The sequence below is a fragment of the Zeus faber genome, assembly GCF_960531495.2.
Source record: "Zeus faber genome assembly, chromosome: 3".
Classification (NCBI taxonomy): domain Eukaryota; kingdom Metazoa; phylum Chordata; class Actinopteri; order Zeiformes; family Zeidae; genus Zeus; species Zeus faber.
Genome location: NC_137190.1, coordinates 33,913,161 through 33,934,054, shown reverse-complemented (window position 1 = coordinate 33,934,054; position 20,894 = coordinate 33,913,161). Strand labels below are relative to the sequence as shown.

General features: G+C 43.8%; 1 protein-coding gene across 1 annotated transcript in view; it reads left to right on the top strand.

Moving 5' to 3' along the window:
* Window positions 1-20,894, top strand: part of LOC307228187 (ephrin type-A receptor 6-like) — a gene marked incomplete at its 3' end in the record, with an annotated part of 53,513 nt that overhangs the window by 2,450 nt on the left and 30,169 nt on the right. Inside the window, exons 4-6 of the mRNA XM_079997752.1 lie at window positions 2,070-2,298; window positions 18,085-18,240; window positions 19,962-20,321. Coding sequence (XP_079853878.1) covers window positions 2,070-2,298; window positions 18,085-18,240; window positions 19,962-20,321 — 745 coding nt within the window. The remainder of the gene's footprint in view (window positions 1-2,069; window positions 2,299-18,084; window positions 18,241-19,961; window positions 20,322-20,894) is intronic.

The following is a 20,894-nucleotide window of genomic DNA, read 5'->3' as shown; positions in this document are numbered from 1 at the left end:
TAACTCACTTAATGAGAAGGCTGATGTCGCATGGCAGACATCAAATGCTTGATGTCTGGCTTAAGAGACGACAGTCTCCGGCGAAGATCTGGCTCAACATTCAGTTTAATCCTGTATTTCTTCGTCGTCGGTAAAGGCATCAGAAATTGCACAGCTCTGTCGGACAGATTGGGTTACTCAGAAGCAACATGAGGCCAAAAGTTTGTCAGGTACTTCTGTGAGAAAGCCAGTTTCAATGCGCTGTCGCAGGAGAGATCCACAAGATTGTCCTTCTCTTTTACACTCAAGCCTGCGAGGGTTTTGTCACTGTGGCTGGCAAAGGGGTTTTCGATCCAGCTGCACTTCAAATGCTGGATGGGGAAGTATTCGCGCAGCTTGGTCCTCAAACTATGCAGGTGCTCTTTGACATGATTGATCACGGTGACGGGAAGCCAAATTTCTTCCTTTGTCAAAAAATTGGACAGATTCTCAAACGAGTCAAAGTTTCCATTTCCAGAAAAATCCATTTTTCTTATGGTGGCTTCTATTTTATTCTGGACATTGAACTGCTTTTCCTTGGAGACTGAGGTGGAGTCCATTTTAGTGGCTGAAAATGTCGGCCAGGTATTCCAATTTAGCCAGCCACTCAAAATCACTGAAGCTATGTGCAAGTTCAAACTTTGTGTTGAGAAAAAACACCCTCACCTCATCACGCAATTAAAAAGTCACATCAGTACCTTACCCCTTGAGAGCCACCGGACTTCGGTGTATAACAGAAGCTGCTGATGGTCACTGCCCATCTCGTCACATAAAACAGAAAGGTGATTTCAGTGGGCAGCTTTTAATGAAGTTGACTCTGACTGCCTCATCTAGAACAGTATTTAGATCTGCAGCATTTTCTTTACAGCCAGCGCTGCTCTCTGTATACTGCAGTGTACAGATGCTACTAGTGGAGCCCCAGCTTTTATCCGGGTGATGACTCCACTGTGCTGGTCCAGCATCGCACGGGCCCCATCAGTGCTCACACCCACATATTTGGACCAATCAATCCCGTTTAAAACTATGAACACGTTCAGAATTTAAAAAATGGACTCAGCAGTTGAATGCGTCGGTAAAGATTTGCAAAACAGGAACTGTTCTTTTATCTCTACATTGTTTTTATACCTTAGATAGGCAAGCAGGTTTGACAGATTTGTGATGTCTGTTGTTTCATCCAGTTGGAGGGCATAAAAATGACTCCTTCATATGCTCGTTATCAGCTGTTCTGACACATTCTCGGCCATATCGTCAATCTTACGTTTGGCTGAGTTATCAGACAATGAGATGAGGTTGATTGGCTTGCATGCCTTCTCTCCCAACATCACTCCCACTATCTCTTTTGTAGCAGGAATAAATAAATTCTTCCTTACCAGACTTGGCTATGAGTTGGGCGACCGGATAGGACGCTTCCACTGCTTTGTGTGCCGAGTGCCCACAGATGACGTTTCGATGCCTTTCTTCCTGCCCTGATACTCCTTGAGTTTATTATTGAAAAATTCAAGCGGCTTGGACATGTACTGTTGGTGTTTTGTCTCGAGGTGATGCCGCAGTTTACGTGGCTTCAGAGCTTCGTTTGATAAAATCTCGGAACACACAATGCACAGCAGTTACGGTTCCGTGCCTGTCCAAAAAAATCCCAATGACAAATATTCAGCGCTATACTTTCTCCGAATCGTTCTTTTTTGTTTGACAGGTGAGACTGTCCCGCCTGTCCGATGTCCCGCGGGGACTTTGCTTGTGGATGATGTACCAATGACTTCTTTCCTTTTCAGTGTGTCTGATGCTAGCCAACAATCGTGTTGATGAAAAGGAACATTTTGAGCCTTACTAGGTATTAAATTGGAATTTTTGAAAAGTAAACCAAACCACCAACCCCATAATGGCTTCAACACCCACCTTTAAGCATTTGAGATTCTCAGAGTGTTCATTATCTACCCATCTCACTGTCCAATACCTACTGTACACATCTCACTGTCTTATAACTCGATTAGTCTTACTCTATATTACTTACGATCCCATCTATGTTCAATTGTTTTCACATTCGAAAAAAGGTCTTCTACAAGCGCTGCCCATCCACCTTGCGGAACCTGGCGGCATTCCCCGACACGGTCCCTCGCCTGGATTCGTCCTCGCTAGTGGAGGTGCTGGGTGCGTGCGTGGAGAATGCCGAGGAGCGCGACACGCCCAAGCTCTACTGCGGGGCAGACGGAGACTGGCTGGTCCCGCTGGGCCGCTGTGTCTGTAGCACCGGGCACGAGGAGGTCGAAGGCTACTGCCGAGGTGAGGCGCAGTGTTGAATGTGTGTGTGTGTGTGTGTGTGTGTGTGTGTGTGTGTGTGTGTGTGTGTGTGTGTGTGTGTGTGTGTGTGTGTGTGTGTGTGTGTGTGCGTGTGTGTGTGTGTGTGTGCGTGTGTATGTATGCGCTTGTGTGCATGCGCCCACGTGCATGCGTGCATGGGTTTGTGTGTGTCCTTCCATTGGGCTTCTCTACCTGTGGTGTCCCTGTGGCCCAGTTTGCAGAATCAGAATCTGTTATTGGGGCAAAGTACATTGTCACATGCAAGAAATTTGACATGGTGACCATTGCTGCATTGTAGTGCAAAGACTACTTAACAGTCTCAAGAAAGACACTACATAGAGAAAACACAAAATGTGCTCTATGTACCAGATAAAGATAAATAACAAAAAACGGACATGGTAGGGGCTGTAAGGATGCAATTATTGAAATATGAATATAGTTGGATATTCTGTACATGATGAATAAAAATAATAATGATCTAAACAACAGTATGGACACGGCTAACAGCGGATGGGTTAGACTAAGGTATTACAGTGTTATTATAGAATATTACACAGTTTATTACACTGTTATAACACTGGTTGTGCTGAAATGCGTGTTTGTCTGTGGGATGTTGCTTACAATGGCTGAACAGGACACCAGAATACACACCTAAGGGTCACCATTTAGCTTAACCCACGCTCAGGCCATCCGAGATGGGAATCGATCCCGGGCCTCTCTCCGCTGTCTCACAAGGCCATGGCGGTGGTGTTATGTTTGTTTCAGGAGCTCCGGTGAGCTCGGCATCTGTCTGCGTACGTGCAGGAAGAGAAGAATCTGTGAGGAGCAGGTGAAGGAGCGCTGACAGAGGCAATGACAGGAAGTTGAAACGGATTGAGGGAAACAGGAAGAGAACTGAGGAAATGAAAAGAGAAGGGGGAGAGGGAAAAAAAGCGAGGGGTGAAGGGTGGCGGGGAGAGGAGGAGATGAAACGAGATGGCATTGCATCACATCAAGACAAATCTCAAGGGCCTACCAGTCATCTCCTGGAGCTTGAGATCTCAATTTTTTCCCAGCCTCCCTTTGCCCCTCCCCCCCACACACAATACCACACTCCACTCTCTGATCTTATCTATCTGCATCGCCGTCTCTCGCTCCTCTCTTCTTCTCCTTCGCCTCTCCTCTTCAACCCCTCTGATCGACCTCTTGTCCTTGACCTCTGCCTTCCTCCCTTCTTGACAGTTCCCCTCCTCTTCCTTCTCTGACGCTGCTCTGTTCACTTTCTTCATTTCACTGCACGGCGGCCCAGTGGCTTCTAGGGGCCAACCCCATCGGTGCCCCAGCGATGGGGCACCTGCGATCGGCACACCAGCATTGGAGCGCCCGCGAACTGCGCTCTGCTGTGCGTCCCCTTGCCCCATTCCTCCAAGTTAAAATAATTCAGAGGAATGGGGCATTTATTTATTTTAGATGTAGGCTATATTGTTGTACTCCGTTGCTTATTGAATGAAACAAAAGAAGCACCATACAGCGACAGCTTGCTTAGCGCCAAAATGGCTGGAGCCAGGCTGGGTGCGTGTGTGCACCCAGCCTGTGAGTGCAGAGGAGGTTCCAAAAAAACCGGGGCATTTAACCATTATGTTCTACCGCTGATCTCACTCCTGCGCTGCAAAGTATGATACGTGTCCTAATAGGAGAAATAGAGGGAAGAAGAAGAATTTGAACAATACAAAGATTACATTAAGCTAAATTCTCTTCTAATGAGGTGGGAGAAGTTTTTTACCTGAAATGATTCACCTGGAAAAAAACAAAACATTATGAATTTCAAACTTGTTTTATAAAACGGTACACAAAACATTGTGAAAAATGTCTTGAAATTTCTGCTTTTGTATTTGAAAGCATCCAAAAAAAAAAAGTCTATTGTTACATATTGTTATTATTTTCAGTCAATTGATTATTCTCTGGCTTGTTCAGATTTATTCAATTTTCTTTGCGGTGTGATCCTCATCCTCTCTCCTCGTCCTCGCCTCTTCTCCCCTCCCACCATAGAGTGCTCATAGTACATTGAGGACGTCTTCTCCCTTCCACTGAAACAGATCTGACATTTGTCGACAGTCGCCGCGTCCATCGCCGCACAGCTCCCGTTTGAGACACTGTCAATGATGGCTCTTAAGTGTAAAGTGGTTGAGTAAGAGAAAGTCCTTTTTCAGATAGAAGCACATATTCAAATACAATAAAACTCTGCTTAAATTACAAGTAAAGCAGAATAGTTGGAGGCGTAGTAAGTACTCTTGCTCGAAACCAACCCAGAACGGCCTCCTCAATAAAGAAACAGAAAGGGAATATGTTACTGCATCTCCTTGATAAATATTTCATGCCAGGGATGCATGGGGACTTGCGAAGGTTAGATCACGAAAATGCAAATTTTTCCAAAACCCTAAACGCTTCAGCTCTCTTGGACATTTAAAACAGACGATTTGAGAGAAAGTTGAGGAAACAGGCGAGATGCTCCAGATAAAACCGTGGCCTGTTTTTTCTTTTTCTTCTATTCAACGGGCTGAAATCAGACCCGGGCTACCTGCAGCTAATTGCCTTCATTTGTTAGTTTAACAAGCTAGTGTGCTCACAAAAAGGTATTTTCTCAAACCTCTACCCTTCCCTTTTCATTTGCGTGGCTTAGACTTATTTCTGTAATTAAGGCGCGATCTAAAATGAGCCGCGTCGCGTTTACTTGATCCATCGCCTCTACAGATGTCACACCTGCACTTTGGTAAGATTAACTTAAAGTGCCGCAGAGTCGCGGCTATTCAGTGTTTTTTCAGTCATTAGTAGAATATGGATATGTGGATATCAGTGTAAAATTTTTGGTCTCGCTTTTTGTCCTTTAGCCTCATATGTTGGATTATCAACACAAACTGTAGTTACACTGGAGTTGCAACAGATGAAAGTCATAGTGCGCAAGGGCCCCTTTGCCACAAAACGAACGGATAAGTGACATTAAGCCTTGTGACATGGGAACATTGTGCGTGTGTGTGTGTGTGTGTGCGTGTGTGTGTGTGTGTGTGTGTGTGTGCAGGTGTGTGCACGTGTGTGCACGTGTGTGTGTGCACGTGTGTGTGTGTGTGTGTGCACATGTGTGTGTGTATATGTGTGCATATACTGTATTTATGTCCCCATGTAGATATAATATAATCGGCTACTTGTGTTTGTCTTTCAGTGATATAGTCACAGTTGCATATATACCACGTCCAAAAGGAGTTCAACTATGAAATAACCGAATCACAAATTACAAACGCAGCTGCAATGGTGAGCCATTGTAATCAGATTGTCAATTAAGTCTGACAATTAGCACTTTAGTACTTAATTGAAGAATGGTCTAATGGTCAAAGGGTGCACTCTAACCATTATTAGGTCCTTGATAATGATAGATTGCTAGGTCTTTAGGTTATTTTACCTGAAGACCTAGGTAATTGGTGATCTTGCTGGGTGTTTGTGTTATTTTGTCCACCCCTCTGCTCTCTCTTATTTACATAGTTTTATTTTTTTCTCTTTGTGTTAATGACAGAAATGTACTTATATTACTGACATGTCGACTATTAGTCGTCGGAGCTGTTTTATCGTAATTGTCAGATGCAAAGTGTTTTTCATGGGCTTTTTAAGAAAAAAAAAGTGTTGTTTTTTGTTAACTCAGCCTGTCATAGGTGATTACACATAGGATTACATATATATAGGATGATATATAGGATTATATATATATATCACCATATAAAATCAACAGGTTTTTTTTGTTGTTATTGTTGAGACAATGTGGCTACACTTGCAAAACAATGAGAATGTAGATGCACATCCATAAAATCTTTTTTTTATCTTATAACTGTAATTTGGATATTCTGTCATCTTGCTCATACTGCTTCTGCAGAGCCATAGTTTTTTTAGTTTTTTTTTAATTGTTTTTTTTTTTCTTCTTTCAGTCATATGGTAATTTATCACAATAATCCTGCTAGGAAAAATAAACTGAGTGAGCAAATTCTTTTCACTTATTGAAAATTTCTCACTCAAAGGACCTATCTATGCTGATGCACGGGCCGTGTTTGGTCACCCGGGGGCCACCAGTTAAACAGCCCTGTATTTAGGACTATTTTTGCCTCGTGTTCGGTGCTCAGCCACCGGTGCCACAGATCCCGCTCTGCAGATGTTGTTATGCCAACGCTGTGCACTTGCAGCACGCAGTTGCAGCAAGTTGAGGCGTGAACTTTGGATGACTTGTGCTTTCTCCTCGTTTTCATTTTGGAACACTGCTTCAAAGGGCACTGTGATCAAAGCTGTCTGAGAGGCAGTGAGGGGAACGACTGAAACGCAGGGGGAGAGAGAGGGAATGAGAGAGAGAGGGGGGGGAGCCCAACGCTCCCGAATGCAGGCACAGCTCAGTAGACGCATCTCCCCCCCCCCCCCCTCTCTTCCAACTCCCTAAACAAAGGCGTCAGCGCTCATCAAACCCTGTTTCTCTCAACGATGGGGCTTTGCCATACTGTTTTGACATCTCAATCGAGCGCTTTATTATTCTATTCCTTTCATTCGGCGTCCGCTGCAAAGGGGATAACACAGAAATGAACTGGTTATATCATGACCTAGATAAGGCAACATCATAGCACTCATGCTATTTGCGCCGCGTCCCTTTCGTCACGCCAGCAGCGGGCCGGCTAATAGAGATGTTCCCCCCTCCCACCACGCTTTGCATGACAGCTTTGTATCTTCCCCACACGGAATCAAAAAAATTAATTTAGACGAATGTGTGTGTGTGTCAGACGCGTAGGTGAAATAGGACAATTGATCATGCTCGTTCAATCGTATTACACACTTTGTTGTCTTCTGTTACCAAACTCCTTTAGACGTCGTTGTGTCCCGTGTGATGGTTTACAGTGACGTTTTCAGTTGATAGTGACATGGTATTCCACAAGGTGGAAAAAGCGAAATTCCTTTTCTCATTGTTCCTCAAACAGTCTGAAGCGCAGTTCTGTTCCCTACCCGGTACTTTTCTTTCTGTTCCCTCCTTTTTCCTCAGTACACATACTGTATTTCCCTTGATGTTTAGCGACCGGGGTTCGTTCGCTGTTCGTTGACCTCTGATTTCTCGAGCTCGCGCCAGGACCAAATGCGTCAAAACCCGCTCCCGCACCCACTAATTAGGGTACAACGCGGACGGAGGCGTAAATCAATTCGCCGTTAACTGTTCCTTTTTTTGTATCTGAATGGCCATTCTTCTCCACCATTTCCTGAAGGTCTGTGTTTACCTAAGCCTCTAGTTTGGCCAAGCCAGGTCAGAGGATCAGCGATTCTCTCTGTGAATGGCTATCTCCATTTCAAAGCTGAAAGCTCAGGGTAAACCGACTGTCTCTGGCTCCATCTGTTCCCGACCGCAGACGGAAGGCCCGGGCACAGTACCCACTCTTGCTGACACAAACAACCCAGAATCTGTTTGTCTAGGACGGAAGCGAGGCGATAAACATCTGAAGTGGTATGTGTGAACGCAGATCCCTAGTACCCACAGCCTCCACTTGACTAATGATAACGTTTGCAGAGGATGTTAAAAAATCCGAAAGTAGGCCAGGTTACACGAAGGAAAGGCTCTGTCCAACCAAATGGAATAAATCGGCTCAACTTGTGGGTAAATAAGATTCACTTGTTCTTGTGTTGTGAAGATCAACCCACTGTACGCTCAATTCAGTTAATGTGGCATAATTTACTCTCTTGTGTAAAGAATACCATGACGCTAACATTTTTACCTTTACCATTCTTACATACCTTTTACCTTACCTTCATCCTCAGTACTACTTCTACTCAGTACTAGCAGATGGAACCAAACATATGACATCCCGTGAAGCCTAAGGCCAATCATAAAGCAGGCTATCATAGCACACATGCGAGACATCTGATTCCATCAGAATTATTACTAGTTTGTTAGCCATTCCTCCATTAGCATAGTCTTGATTTGGAAAAAAACCCAAGAGTCAGGATGAATACAACTCCAGCTAATGATCTGACCAACACTGTCTTAAGATCTCAAACCTCTTAAGTATCGTACTATGGAGTATGTGATCAACTGGCAAGGATTTTCAACACAATGTCCTCCTGTCCGGGAGTTGCTTTACAGGCTGGGAAAAGGTGTTGAACAATCTTCCGCTTAAATTTGTGTGTGAAGTTTCCACCAGGGAGATTCATGGGAAAAAATGTGGAATTTTCAAATGGCTTTTGTTTTTTAAAACAAAAGCCATTTTGGACAATTGGACAATTCATATATTAAAACTTTGCATACTGAAATATATAGATGAATTCATCTGAATGTATAGGTTTCCACAAGGTTTAAGCTCACTGATAACAGAAAAAATAGCAGCATTTCTTCCAGCGTTTCAAAATCTCTTGAGCTTTTACAATTACGTGTTTTCTTGAGTGGCCAAGCAAGGCTATACATCAGAGCACATAAGCCACAGTTCTTGCCTCACTGACAGATGGCGGGCTCCTTCTGTAGACATCTGATATCGATTCCAGCAGTCACTGTCCTTTCAGAGCAAATCTCTCATTTGTCTGGCTTGTCGTTTGTTAAGGAGAGAGTGATAAAAGACAGAAAAAGGCACATTCTAAGCGCCAGACAAGATAGCTACACCAGAGACACTATTATTATAAAGGAGCACAATGGGACCAATCTGCAACCCCAAAAGAGGGGATGGCGGTAGCAACTGTGTATGGCATGCCATTGCAGAATAGGCACATTGCCGCTCATTGGTGTCTATCAGAAAGACCATTCTTATATTCCGATTTATGTATGGAAGCATTGTGGCATATTCAGAAGAAATGTCTGTATCTGAATATGAAATCCATATGGTGATGTGTGCGACAGAACTCCGAATGACATCAATGTCTTACCAAATATTTAGAGGTGAAAACACACACAGGGAAGCTGTTCTCTGCAACCGCCACAGTAATGTACTCTAATTTAAGGCCAACCATCTCCACAATATGTATCCCTATAATGTACATATAAGGTTTTTTTTATGAACCAGGATAGGGGGTTTGAGATTCCTGGTTTGATTAAAAGAAGTGTTGTTGGAGACATCCTTGCACGTTTACTCTGATTCCTTATGGAACGAAAAAGCAGCGTCCGTTATGGGGACACACCCCCTGCTTTAGTGTTTTTCTTTAGTGAGCTGAGAGCTCACCATCAATGCCCTGATTTATTTTTAAATGGATAAATAATGGAAATGTTCTTTTGAGTTGCAAGATCCAAATTGCAAGGCTGCACTCATTCATCAAAAACAACAGTTCAGCCAGAATCATTTTAGTGATGAAAGGTTTGACTTTTTTTTTTGTGATTCGCTTATTGATGAGTCACTCGGTAAAACAAAACATTTGATTTTCAAACTCTTGTGCATTACAGTTGATTTAATGCACAGTGAACAAGGGAGGACATCTTGTGAATGATGAGCAAGAGTTAATTATTTTATTTTATTTTATTTTATTGAAGATTCACTCTCTCAACCACTTTTTTGCCGGAGTGGCTCCTGACTCTCCAGTCATCTAAAAGAGTTGTTCGCTACGAAAAGATCGTTCACGAATCCTGCATCACTATTAATAGGCCACAATTATAAGGACAGTTATACATGTTTGTGACGTTTTTGTGGTTAGCAGGATAGTGGTGCATCGTGGCAGAAAAAATGTCAAGAAACACTGCTCCACTTACAGAGGGAACTGCAGTACAGCTGAGTGACCTCGAATTGAAATCAGTTGTCAAGGAAGTTAGGAAGTTAAGTGCTATTGGTAAGTGTAATTGTTTTTAAACTTGCTTTATTTTAGCCACATTTAACTATTGATTGTATGTCAGTGTTATTAATGTTGTGTGTGTAACTGTATGCATGTGAATCAATGTAACTACCCTGTATACACTGTACCGTAAGGTTGAATTAAAAAAAGTCGACTGAGACCAAACATCCCATTTTAGTTTTAGCCCTCCAAATTTAACACCCCCGACACTCTCAACATGTATGTTTACGTTCATGCCAGATACCACGTTGTTTGCCGATTATAAATAAATATTACTATCGCATATAAACAAATTGGATACTAGTGTGTACTGTATGTGTGTGTGTGTATGTGTGTGTGTGTGTGTGTGTGTGTGTGTGTGTGTGTGTGCGTGTGTGTGTGTGTGTGTGTGTGTGTGTGTGTGTGTGTGTGCGTGTGTGTGTGTGTGTGTGTGTGTGTGTGTGCTGCCTTCTGCAGCCTTTTGATGGAAAATAGGAAAGTTGGTGGTGTAATTGCTTTCTCTGGTGCTAATACACGAATGCAGGCAGCAGCTGGAATGGCAAATAAATCTGTGTTTGTTGCCTTGAGCGGGAGGTTCTGACATTGGGAGGGAAGTAATATCCAGGTCCGTGTGAATGAAACTCAAAATTAACACGAAGATGTATGATAAATTAGTTTTCTCATGAGGTGAACTGTCTGATTTTGTCTGGGGGGGGGGGGATGTCTCTGTTTATTTTAGTCTCGCTTTTGTTTTTCAGTCGCTTGCGCTCTTGCTTCTTATCTCATTATCTTTTTTCCACTTCCTTAATTTTCTCTAATCTCAAATACATATTTTCTCCTATGTTCTGCCTAATCTCTTTGATGAATATGAATATATCCCCAAGTTTATTAGAAATGCTTACAAAGTTCTCTTAGCAGTGTAGCAATGGAATATGAGGGCTATTTAATGTTAGGGCAAATTTCACACTGTGTTGTTAGCAAACAAGCCAGGGGTAAAACGCCCAAACTACATGCAACTCAAATGCTCCTCCTCGGGTTTTTGTCCTGTCAATCTGGAGTTAGTGTGGATTGGCTCTATATTCCTCACCAGACAGAAGACCGGTGATGCAAGACGTACTCATATCTTCTTCTTAAGATGTACAACAGGCTAGTGACAGGTCTATGCTTAGCTGAATAGAATGAATGAATATATCTGGCTGGCAGCTGGCTGGGTGCTGCCATTCTGAGTAGCTGGTACTGTATAAATACTCCAAGAAAACAGTATTTTGTTGAAAGTAAAAGTCCTCTGCTCAAGTAAATGTAGAACTGCAGCATGTTATTAAATGTAAGTACCAACAATGAAGGCACTTGTTCAATAATGTGATTATAGTGATGCAAGACTCGCGATCATTTGTACGATTCTCGTGAGAATTCCATTCATGACTCAGAGCCAAACCGACTCCTCTGACTCATTACACCGACTGAATCAAATGAACGAAGAGTTGGAAAATTTAAAACGTTTTTTTTCTGAGTCACTTGTAAAGAGTAACTCAGAAAGGAATCTCCAAAAAGAATCTCCAAAAAGAACCAAACTTTTCATCACTGGTTGTGACTGCCTATCTCAGTGTGTAGACACCTTCGATCCTTAATGCAGGAACCTTTACTGGATAAGCATAAAGTGTTGGTGGTCCCGGTTTGTCTGATGAAAAGTTAGTAAAAAAGAAATAGTATTTGCAGATGTCACAGATGAATGTAGTGCAGTGGAAAGTTTTATATTTACTATTAAATGTAAAAGTAAAAGTATAAAGTCCTTCTGGTGGACCAAGGGGCGTGGTCAAGCGCCGTCTGTGGACGACAGCACAGTTCCCTTTCCCGCGGCTGCCTCGAATCGGCCTAATCAGGGGGAGGGGATCGGAGCACAGGCTCGTCAGCCAACCAGGAGCCAGGGAGCGGAACGCCATTCCTCCTGCGCTTCAGCCATCCTCAGCATTATCATTATTATTATTATTAATTATTAATTATACGTGTGGCCAGTGAGCCGTTCTGTTCAACACCTAATAAAAACTCTCGCTGTGTTGCCACAGCACGAAAAAAAGGACTCTTTCCCCCTTACTTAACCCTTACCTGTGGGCAGAGACTCCCACAAGTAGCGCCTGAACAGGGACCCAGGAGGGGCAGGGCGCCGAGTGAAAGGCCCCGGAGCCGATCCGCTGGCTACGGAAATGCCTCGCGGACCTGGGAGAGGAGCCAGCTGCCAGCTGGAGCACATCCTCACCAGCGTGAACTCCCGGGAACACGCCGTGATCAGCCAGGGCAGGAGCCGGCCAGAGGACCAGACCTCAGACCGGGTCCGACCCCAGGACCCACGTGGCATTCGCCGGGTCCGCAACCCATCGCAGTGCCGCGGAGGAGAATGTCTGGGGAGGTGCTGCGTCCGACCCCAGGACCCACGCAGGATTTGCCGGGTCCCCATCCCGCTCCGCCGCACTTACGGCTGTCGGGAGGGGGACATCTACCAGCCAGGTCCTGTGATGCCGCGGGACGCTCTCCCCCCTTCCCGTGCTGTCCCCTCTCTGTCCCCCCTCAGCTCCCAGTGCGGTGCTGCCGTGGGAAGTCAGGGAGCTGCGCAGACGTCTGGGCATACGACCACTGGGACTGCCCCCGGATGGAACTTGGCCAGGTGGTCTGGGTCGCCGGCCTGCCAGACCCCTCCCCCAGTCGAAACCCGTGTTATTTGCGGTGCAGGAGGTTCCCCAGGCCTCCACAGGATTTTCTCCCTTTGAACTCCTCTTTGGCAGGAGACCCCGAGGGGTGCTAAACCTAATTAAAGAAAACTGGAAGGAAGGTTCTAGCACCAATAAGAATGAAATACAGTACGTTTTGGACCTCATAGCAAAGTTACACGCACGGGAGAATTTGCTCCGGCCTCAGCAACCTCTGCATCTCTTATATGACGGGAGGCTCCGCTCAGACAATTTGCACCGGGAGACAAGGCTAGTGTTGCTCCCTACGTCCAGCTCTAAATTGCTTGCGAAGCGCCAAGGGCCTTTTGTAGTCACACGGTGGGTTGGCGAGGTCGATTATGAGGTTGAGCGATCTGACAGGCAGGGGGCGACACAGATTTATCACCTAAACCTCTTCAGAGAATGGAGGGAGGGGGTATCCGTGGCTCTGGTCACACCTGTCATTGAGCAGGATGAGTTGGGGTTGGAGGTTTAAAATGCAGCCAATCATACCGCGGCCCTGGTAAGTGACCATCTCTCTCTGTCCCAGAGGGGGGACTTAGCTGCACTTTAGCGTTGCTTCTCTGATGTTTTCTCCTCCGTGCTAGGCCCCACGTCCCTCATACACCACCATGTGGAGATGACCCTGGGGCTGAATGTGCACTCTCCTCCGTATCACCTGCCCAAACACAAACGCAAAATTGTGCAGGCGGAATGCTGGACATGGGCGTAATAGAGGAGTCCACAAATGACTGGTGTAGTCCCATTGTGCTAGTTGGTAAGACTGATGTGTCAGTCTGGTTCTGTTTGGACTACCGAAGGGTGAATGCGGTGTACAATTTTAACGCATACCTGATGCCCCGGGTTGAAGAACTTCTCGACCGGTTAGGAACAGCTCGTTTTATCACGACACTGGATTTAACCAAGGGCTACTGGCAGATTCCCTTGTCTCAGGGGAGGAAAAACCTGCATTCTCCAAGCAGTTTGGCTTATACAACTTTCGCACACTTCCGTTCCGGTTACGGTGCCCCAGCCAGCTTTCAGAGACTCATGGACCGCATCCTGCAACCGCATGTAGCATACGCCGCGCCCTACCTAGGCAACGTTATGATTCACAGCGACACCTGGGAGAGGAATATGCAGCGTGTGGGCGCTGTTCTTGAGTCCCTGAGGCGGGCTGGGCTCACCGCCACCCCAAAGAAGTGTGCCGTGCGACGGCGGGAGGTAAGGTACTGTATCTGGGGTACCACTTGGGTGAAGGCCTGGTCTGACTTAACTGAAAAGGGTTCTCCAGATCTGGTCCAGTGGTCAGAGTAGTGCCAGCAGGCATTTGGGAGGGTAAAGTCAGCTCTCTGTGGGAAGCCAGTGCTGTTTAACCCTAGCTTCTCTCTCCCTTTCTGTCTGCAGACCGACGTGTCGAACAGAGGGCAGGGTTCATTGTTTATCTTGAGGTCCATTTCATTGCTCTGACTCCGACATGCTGTTGCATGTAAATAAAATAAGTAAACCGATTATAAGCTGGCGGAATTTAAATGTTGATATTCCTACCTCATCCCCAAGTCAGTCGGAAACATATTCCGTGTTGGTGTCTTGTCACATGGAGTTCACTTGCAGCTCCAGAGCAACGGGTCTGAATAGTGTCCGTTTTATTTTAGTCCCAAAGGTTTGAAAAGTTGATAAAATGTCTCTGAGGGACATGCAGTGTTTAATCTGTTTGAATGAAACCGTGTTGTTGGGAACTTCCACTTGTGACATCATGAACTGATGTTAAGTCCAGTTTGCATCCCTGGGTGATCATTCGCATTCGGGGAGTTGCGCTGTGTGAACCGGAGGAGCCGATGCGGCATTCAATGTAAACTTGGAAAATTGTAACTCGTGCTGCATTTCAAAGAACTTGACACGACTAAGCTGGACCCTGTGTCTTGCTGCCTGCAGCTATATTTAGTTATTGTTATTTTTATATATGTTTATTGTTTATCATATTTGCTTATTGTATATGGTTTATTGTATTTTTCAAATGTATTTTTTAGGTGATTTGTATTGTTTTTGGTTACTCTTTAGGTTATATTGTTTATCGTTAAATGTATTGTTTCTTTCTATCGATCTGTGTCCGTCCATCCATCCGTCCATCTGTCTGTCTTTATTCCGCCCCTACAGAAGATAGAACTCTTATTGGGGCAGCTCATATCTAACAGAACACTTACGCATAACAAAGAAATAACTATGGAAAGAATTTGCTTTGGAGGTTGTTGGTGCCCTTAACAAGTCAGGCAAAAACTACAAGGCTGTACTAATTCATACAATTCCTCAGTTCCAGCCAGAATAGCAGCTCCAGCAGAACAAGTTTCATTCTGAGGGTGACGACAATACAGTACACAGTGATGAAAGCTTTGACTCTTTTTGGAGATTCAGTTCGGGACTAGTCACTGAGTAAAAATCGTCTTACAATTTTATAACTGTTGCTATAACTTTGGTTCAGTTGGTGTAACACACAGTGAACAAGGGAGGACTTCCTGAACGATGAACAAGAGTCAAAGGAGTCGCTTCGGCTCAGAGTTATGGAGGGAATTCTCACAAGAGTCATTTCATTCTGTCAAAACAATCTGTTTTGGTGGACTGCAAAGAGTAAATCAGTCACATCCAGTAAGAATTTATCCCAAATGCATTGGCCTGTTTTTACTTTAATTTAATCCTCTGTAATCATTTCCACTTTGTGAATTGAAGATTCACTCGCTTCCCACACTTTTACCAGAGTGGCTCCCGACTCCTGAGGCATTTAAAAGATTTGTTTGGTGCGAACAAATCATTAATAGGCTATAATAATAAGCACAGTTACAGTATACATGTTTCTTTTCGAGCCTGGAATGAATTTTACTCTTTTTGCCTACACCCAGCTCCAACACCCCCAATCTCACATGGGCAACATGTCCGCGTGATAACAATATTACTTCCTGCTTCCCGGAGTATTAAATAATTGCATTATTATTGCAATATTTTCACCTGCTGAGATAGCAAGAAGCTGGGGTGGGGAGGGGTGGGCAATCAACACTGTTATTAGTTAGCCATCAGGCAAGAAGGGGTGGTGTTGGAATGGGGGGGGGGGGTCTTAACAGGAGAAAAAACCTGAAGACGAAGAGCAGCAGAGGAGAGATCAGGAAAATCAAGTAAGAAAAAATGAACAAAAATACAGAAAAACATGGAATGCCTGGAAAACAAAACAAAAAAAAAGCGATGAAGACGAAAATTGGAACAGATAAGGGAAAGGAGGGAAAAGGGAGGAAAAACGTAGGAGGAGGGGGGGGTTTGTGTAATAGTGGGGGCAGTGTGGGAGGAGAGCCAGGAGGAAAACTGAAGTATTTAAATTGCCCAGGTCAGCAGAGCCGACTTGCACCCCAGTGAGTTGATGGAGGCTTTTAAAGCACGAGCCCGCCATAATTGCATTTCCATAATGCATTATTTGTATGTTAATTACATAGTTGTTTACCTGCAAAGCAGAAAGAGGCTTGTCTGAAAACACCGGGTGTAGGGCTATGAAAATTGTGACCACTCTAAAAAAATACGGCTTGGTAGTATGACTAACGGTATATCAAAATAAGAATCATATACAGAATGAGTTCATTCAGTCAAAGTACATTTCGATATACAGGGAATTTGGCAGTGACTCAGGAGGTAGAGATCGAGTAATCGGAGAATTGCTGGTTTTATCACCGGCTTCTACTTTTAGCACGCTGAAGTCCCAGGACGTACTTCCTGACTCTGAATTGCATAATCCGTATGTAGTTAGCTGTTTTATTATTCACAACAATTAAGCAACTGTTACAACGCCTCTAATAATCCCCGGCTCCTCCTGGTAGCATGCTGTAGTGTCCTTGGGCAAGACACCCCCTAAATTGCTCCCCCGTGGCAACCCACTGTTCCTAGATTCGTCATATACTAAGATGGGTAAAATGCAGAGAACTTGTTTCCCCCGGAGAGAGTTAGTAAAGTATTCAAAAAATATAATAATAATAATAATAATAATAATAATAATAATAATAATCATATTAATAATAATAATAATAATAATAATAATAAATAGACAAATACACAAAAATACATAAAATACTATACACTATATACTATACAAAAAATACAAAAAGGAAATTATAAAACTATATAAAAATGTACAGAATATACTAAATGCGATTTTATGCCTGTGATGACCGCTTATATGAATCAAAAGGCTTGGGACAGAATAATTCCTATACAAATGCTGTTTAAATAATTTGATTATAGTAATCAAGTAGTTCACTTACAGTGTTTATTTTGGGTCTTGGAAAAAAAATTACATGAACATACCGAATGGAAAAAAAACAAAAACTACGGTAATTCAGGTTTTTTTTACTTTACTCCCATGATACTTTGCCTCGCAATAACCCTTCTGCAGTGTCGGTGCTACGCCGGGGCTTGCCGCTGCTATAGCCCCGTCATGATCTTGCATAGCAAGCATAGCGCGCAGCGCCTCTAAGGATTTCCATACAATTTTACATTTTCATTAAACACTTTAAATCCTGTCCGAAAATTATTTTACGTTCAAAATTTATTTAAGACTGATAATCTGTTCGAAAAGGTTATTGCTGGCTTTGATAGAAAGGTGACAGAACACAGTGCATCACAGCTTGCTGCGTATGGGGCTGTGTAGCCGCAGACTGGTCAGAGTGCCCATGCTGACCCCTGTCCACCGCCGAAAGTGCCTACAATGGGAACATGAACATCAGAAATGGACCATGGAGCGATGGAAGAAGGTGACCTGGTCTGATGGATCACGTTTTCTTCTACATCATGTGGATAGCCAGGGTTAGGGTCCGATCTCATCATGCATCTGTGGGATGTGCTGAAACAACAAGCCCAATCCATGGAGTCCCCACCTCGCAACTTATAGAACATAAAGAATCTGCTGCTAACATATTGGTGCCAGATACCACAGGACACCTTCAGATGTCTTGTGGAGTCCATGCCTCGATGGGTCAGAGCTGTTTTGGCGGCACAAGAGGGAGCTACACAATAATAGTGGTTATTAGTGGTGGTTGTGGCTGATCGGTGTATATGACTCTTATACTGTATTTTGAGAGAGTACTAGATCAAGTGTTACGAAATTCCTCCAAAGCTTACACAATTCACCTCAGTAACAAGAAACTCCAAGAAAAGAAAATAGAAAACAATTTGTTCAAATGTCACATATGCTTTTCGTCGTTTAGTTCTCACGACAACAACTAAAGAACTACCTGTTTCCTCTGTTGTGCTTACCTTTCAGCGTGTAAGCCTGGCTTCTACAAGGCCTACGCCGGGAACATCAAATGTTCCAAATGCCCTTCGCACAGCTCCAGCCATGACCAGGCGGCCACCATCTGTCACTGTGACAAAGGCTTCTACCGCGCCCTCAAAGACCCCCCCAGCATGGCCTGCACAAGTCAGTAGCAACGCCCCGTGACCTTATCTATCTTGTTGTCAGTGTGAGTCTGAGCATCCCGATATAGCAAATGTCCGAGGCAGCTTCTGTTTTCTCATATATATATATATATATATATATATATATATATATATATATATATTATTTATTTATTTTATTTTTTTATAGTTTTACAGCACACTGAAGATGGTGGACGAGGCTACTGACTTATCAATAATTGTACTTTTTTTGCATTGATACTGCATGTATTTGAACCTATCTGCAATATAAATGTATATTATCTTTTTCTTCTTCGTCTTTGTACCTGTATGTTATGGAGGTAAATTACCCTTCTTTACCCCCCACAAGTGGCCGTGTTGATGACATCACTATCATGCAGCAGTCGCATGATAGAGACGGCATCAACACACGGCATGCCCACTCGCTCGTTGTGAATTCTCTGGAGAATCACCTGCTCGTTTCACACATACCGCTCAATTGAACATTACCTGGACTTTGTATTAAGGTGCTGGTTGGGTAAAGTCCGGTTAATGTCTGGTTCAAATGATTCAGACATTTGCGTTCACACACATAGCTTGGATATGTCTGGATAATTTCTAGGTTGAAGTGCATGTGTAAAAGCAGCTTGAGTTGAAGTACAGGCCAGTTAAATGATAGGTTGTCTTTTTCAATCCAGATCATCATTAAAATATTGCTTCCCATCATTTGAACTGCTCACAACACTTCGCTGAACTTACGATTGAAAAACTTACCGCTCTGCTGCAGGTTTTCATGATGCTTAAATGCATTCCCATGGGGAAAACATTTCAGCCTTGTAAAACAAAAAAACAAAAAAAAAAACTTTAAATTGTTTTTTTTTTCTAAAACGGAAAACTCACACCATCGACACACATGTCTTAGTGTATTTTTTGAACGGGTTTCCAAAAATAGTAACGTTACATTTTACTACTTTTATGTACCATGACTACAGTAGAAAGTGACGCAACTTCCTGTTTGTGGGTTAAGAAAAGGCAAACCGAACCCTTAACGATATCTGGACTTATCATATACCATGGTTTAATCATGATCCCATCAAAGCCAAACTATCAAATTCTTTAATGAAAAGGGAGATCATTATTGAAAACCCCTCCCCCTTTAATAGAAGGTTTATCCCTGTGGAAGGATCTGTTTTTATGTGTTTTCATTGTTATATATTTTTTGATTATATATATATTATTCATGAGATTTTCACTGTTGAACCTGTATGGCACAGATATATGCTAGAGGCTGAATCCTTGTGGATCTACTGTATTACATCCATTCTCATTGATCTGTTTGTAAATTATGGATTTTATGTTCACTGAGCCTTGGAGAAGCCAAAAGCACATTTCTACAGTCGTTAACACAATAGCTAACCCAACGATATAATCCAATACAATATGAGAAATACATTTTACATTTTATAATGTGCAGCGAGGAAAAGAATGTTCAAGGAATCCCAGCTCAATTTTCACACAATTTCAAAGCAATGAAATGAAATTGACATTGCACTACACCCTGTCATGTAGCAGGCGTCCAAAGCGACTTACAATTACATTTTGTACAATACAAGTACATTTTGTCCAAAACATTTTTGAGGGAAGTTAGATAGAAAGTAAAGGGTTAAGAGATCCTCATAGGGTAGACTTTTGGACGTGGACTTGTTAGGAGTAGAATCCATGGAGCTTCTTCTCTCCAAGTAGGACCCCCGTCGGCCCCAAGGAATCTGGTCTCCCTGCTCAACGACACAGCCCTCTTCCTGCAGTGGGCCCCTCCCAGTGACGCTGGGGGCCGGAAGGACCTGTCCTACAACGTCCTCTGCAAGCGCTGTCATGGTGGCGCTGTCGTTGGCGGCAACGGAGACATGGCCCAGTGCGAGCCCTGCGAGCCCGACCTGCGCTTCATTCCGCGGCCGCTGGGCCTGACGGCCACGTCGGTGGCCGTGCTGGACTACGCCACGCACGCCAACTACACCTTCCACGTGGAGGCCGTCAATGGTGTGTCTGGGCTCGCCGTGGCGGCCCGGTCGCTGGCCAACGTTACCGTGACCACCCATCAAGCAGGTGGGTGGGATACTCAGCCATGAATTACTATGAATCCCTCTCCTCTTGTCTGTAGGGTGGTAATGCGCATTCCCGGTCATTACGTATTTTAGGTATAGTTTTGGATTTTAAAAAGGCATAAAGAGTCTAACCGAAGACTTAATTGTAAGTTAGGCTTTTTACCTCTACTTTTGAAGTTGTACACAACATATTGAAATGTACATGATCATGCTTAAAAATACTTTAATGTCTGTGTATAAGGAAGTTTCATCACACCCTGCAGGTAGTGCTTCTACGGACACACGCACTTGCAGACACACAAACACACACGCCACACATTCTTTGCTCCCCGTCGCTGTTTTGCAAAGTAATTAACCCCCCCATTGCCACATTGCATTTTCCCCTCCGTTCCAGTAATTCTCCAAGGGAGCACACTTGGACATTACATTTAGTCATTCATACTTTACTTACCACCAGTTTCCTTCCATCACAGTTTCATTCATTGAAACTGCTGAAACAAATTTCTGTGTCCTCAGTAGCACCGGAACAGGCATGCATGGGCATGTGCCGATGGTCAGCTGATCTGGAACACGT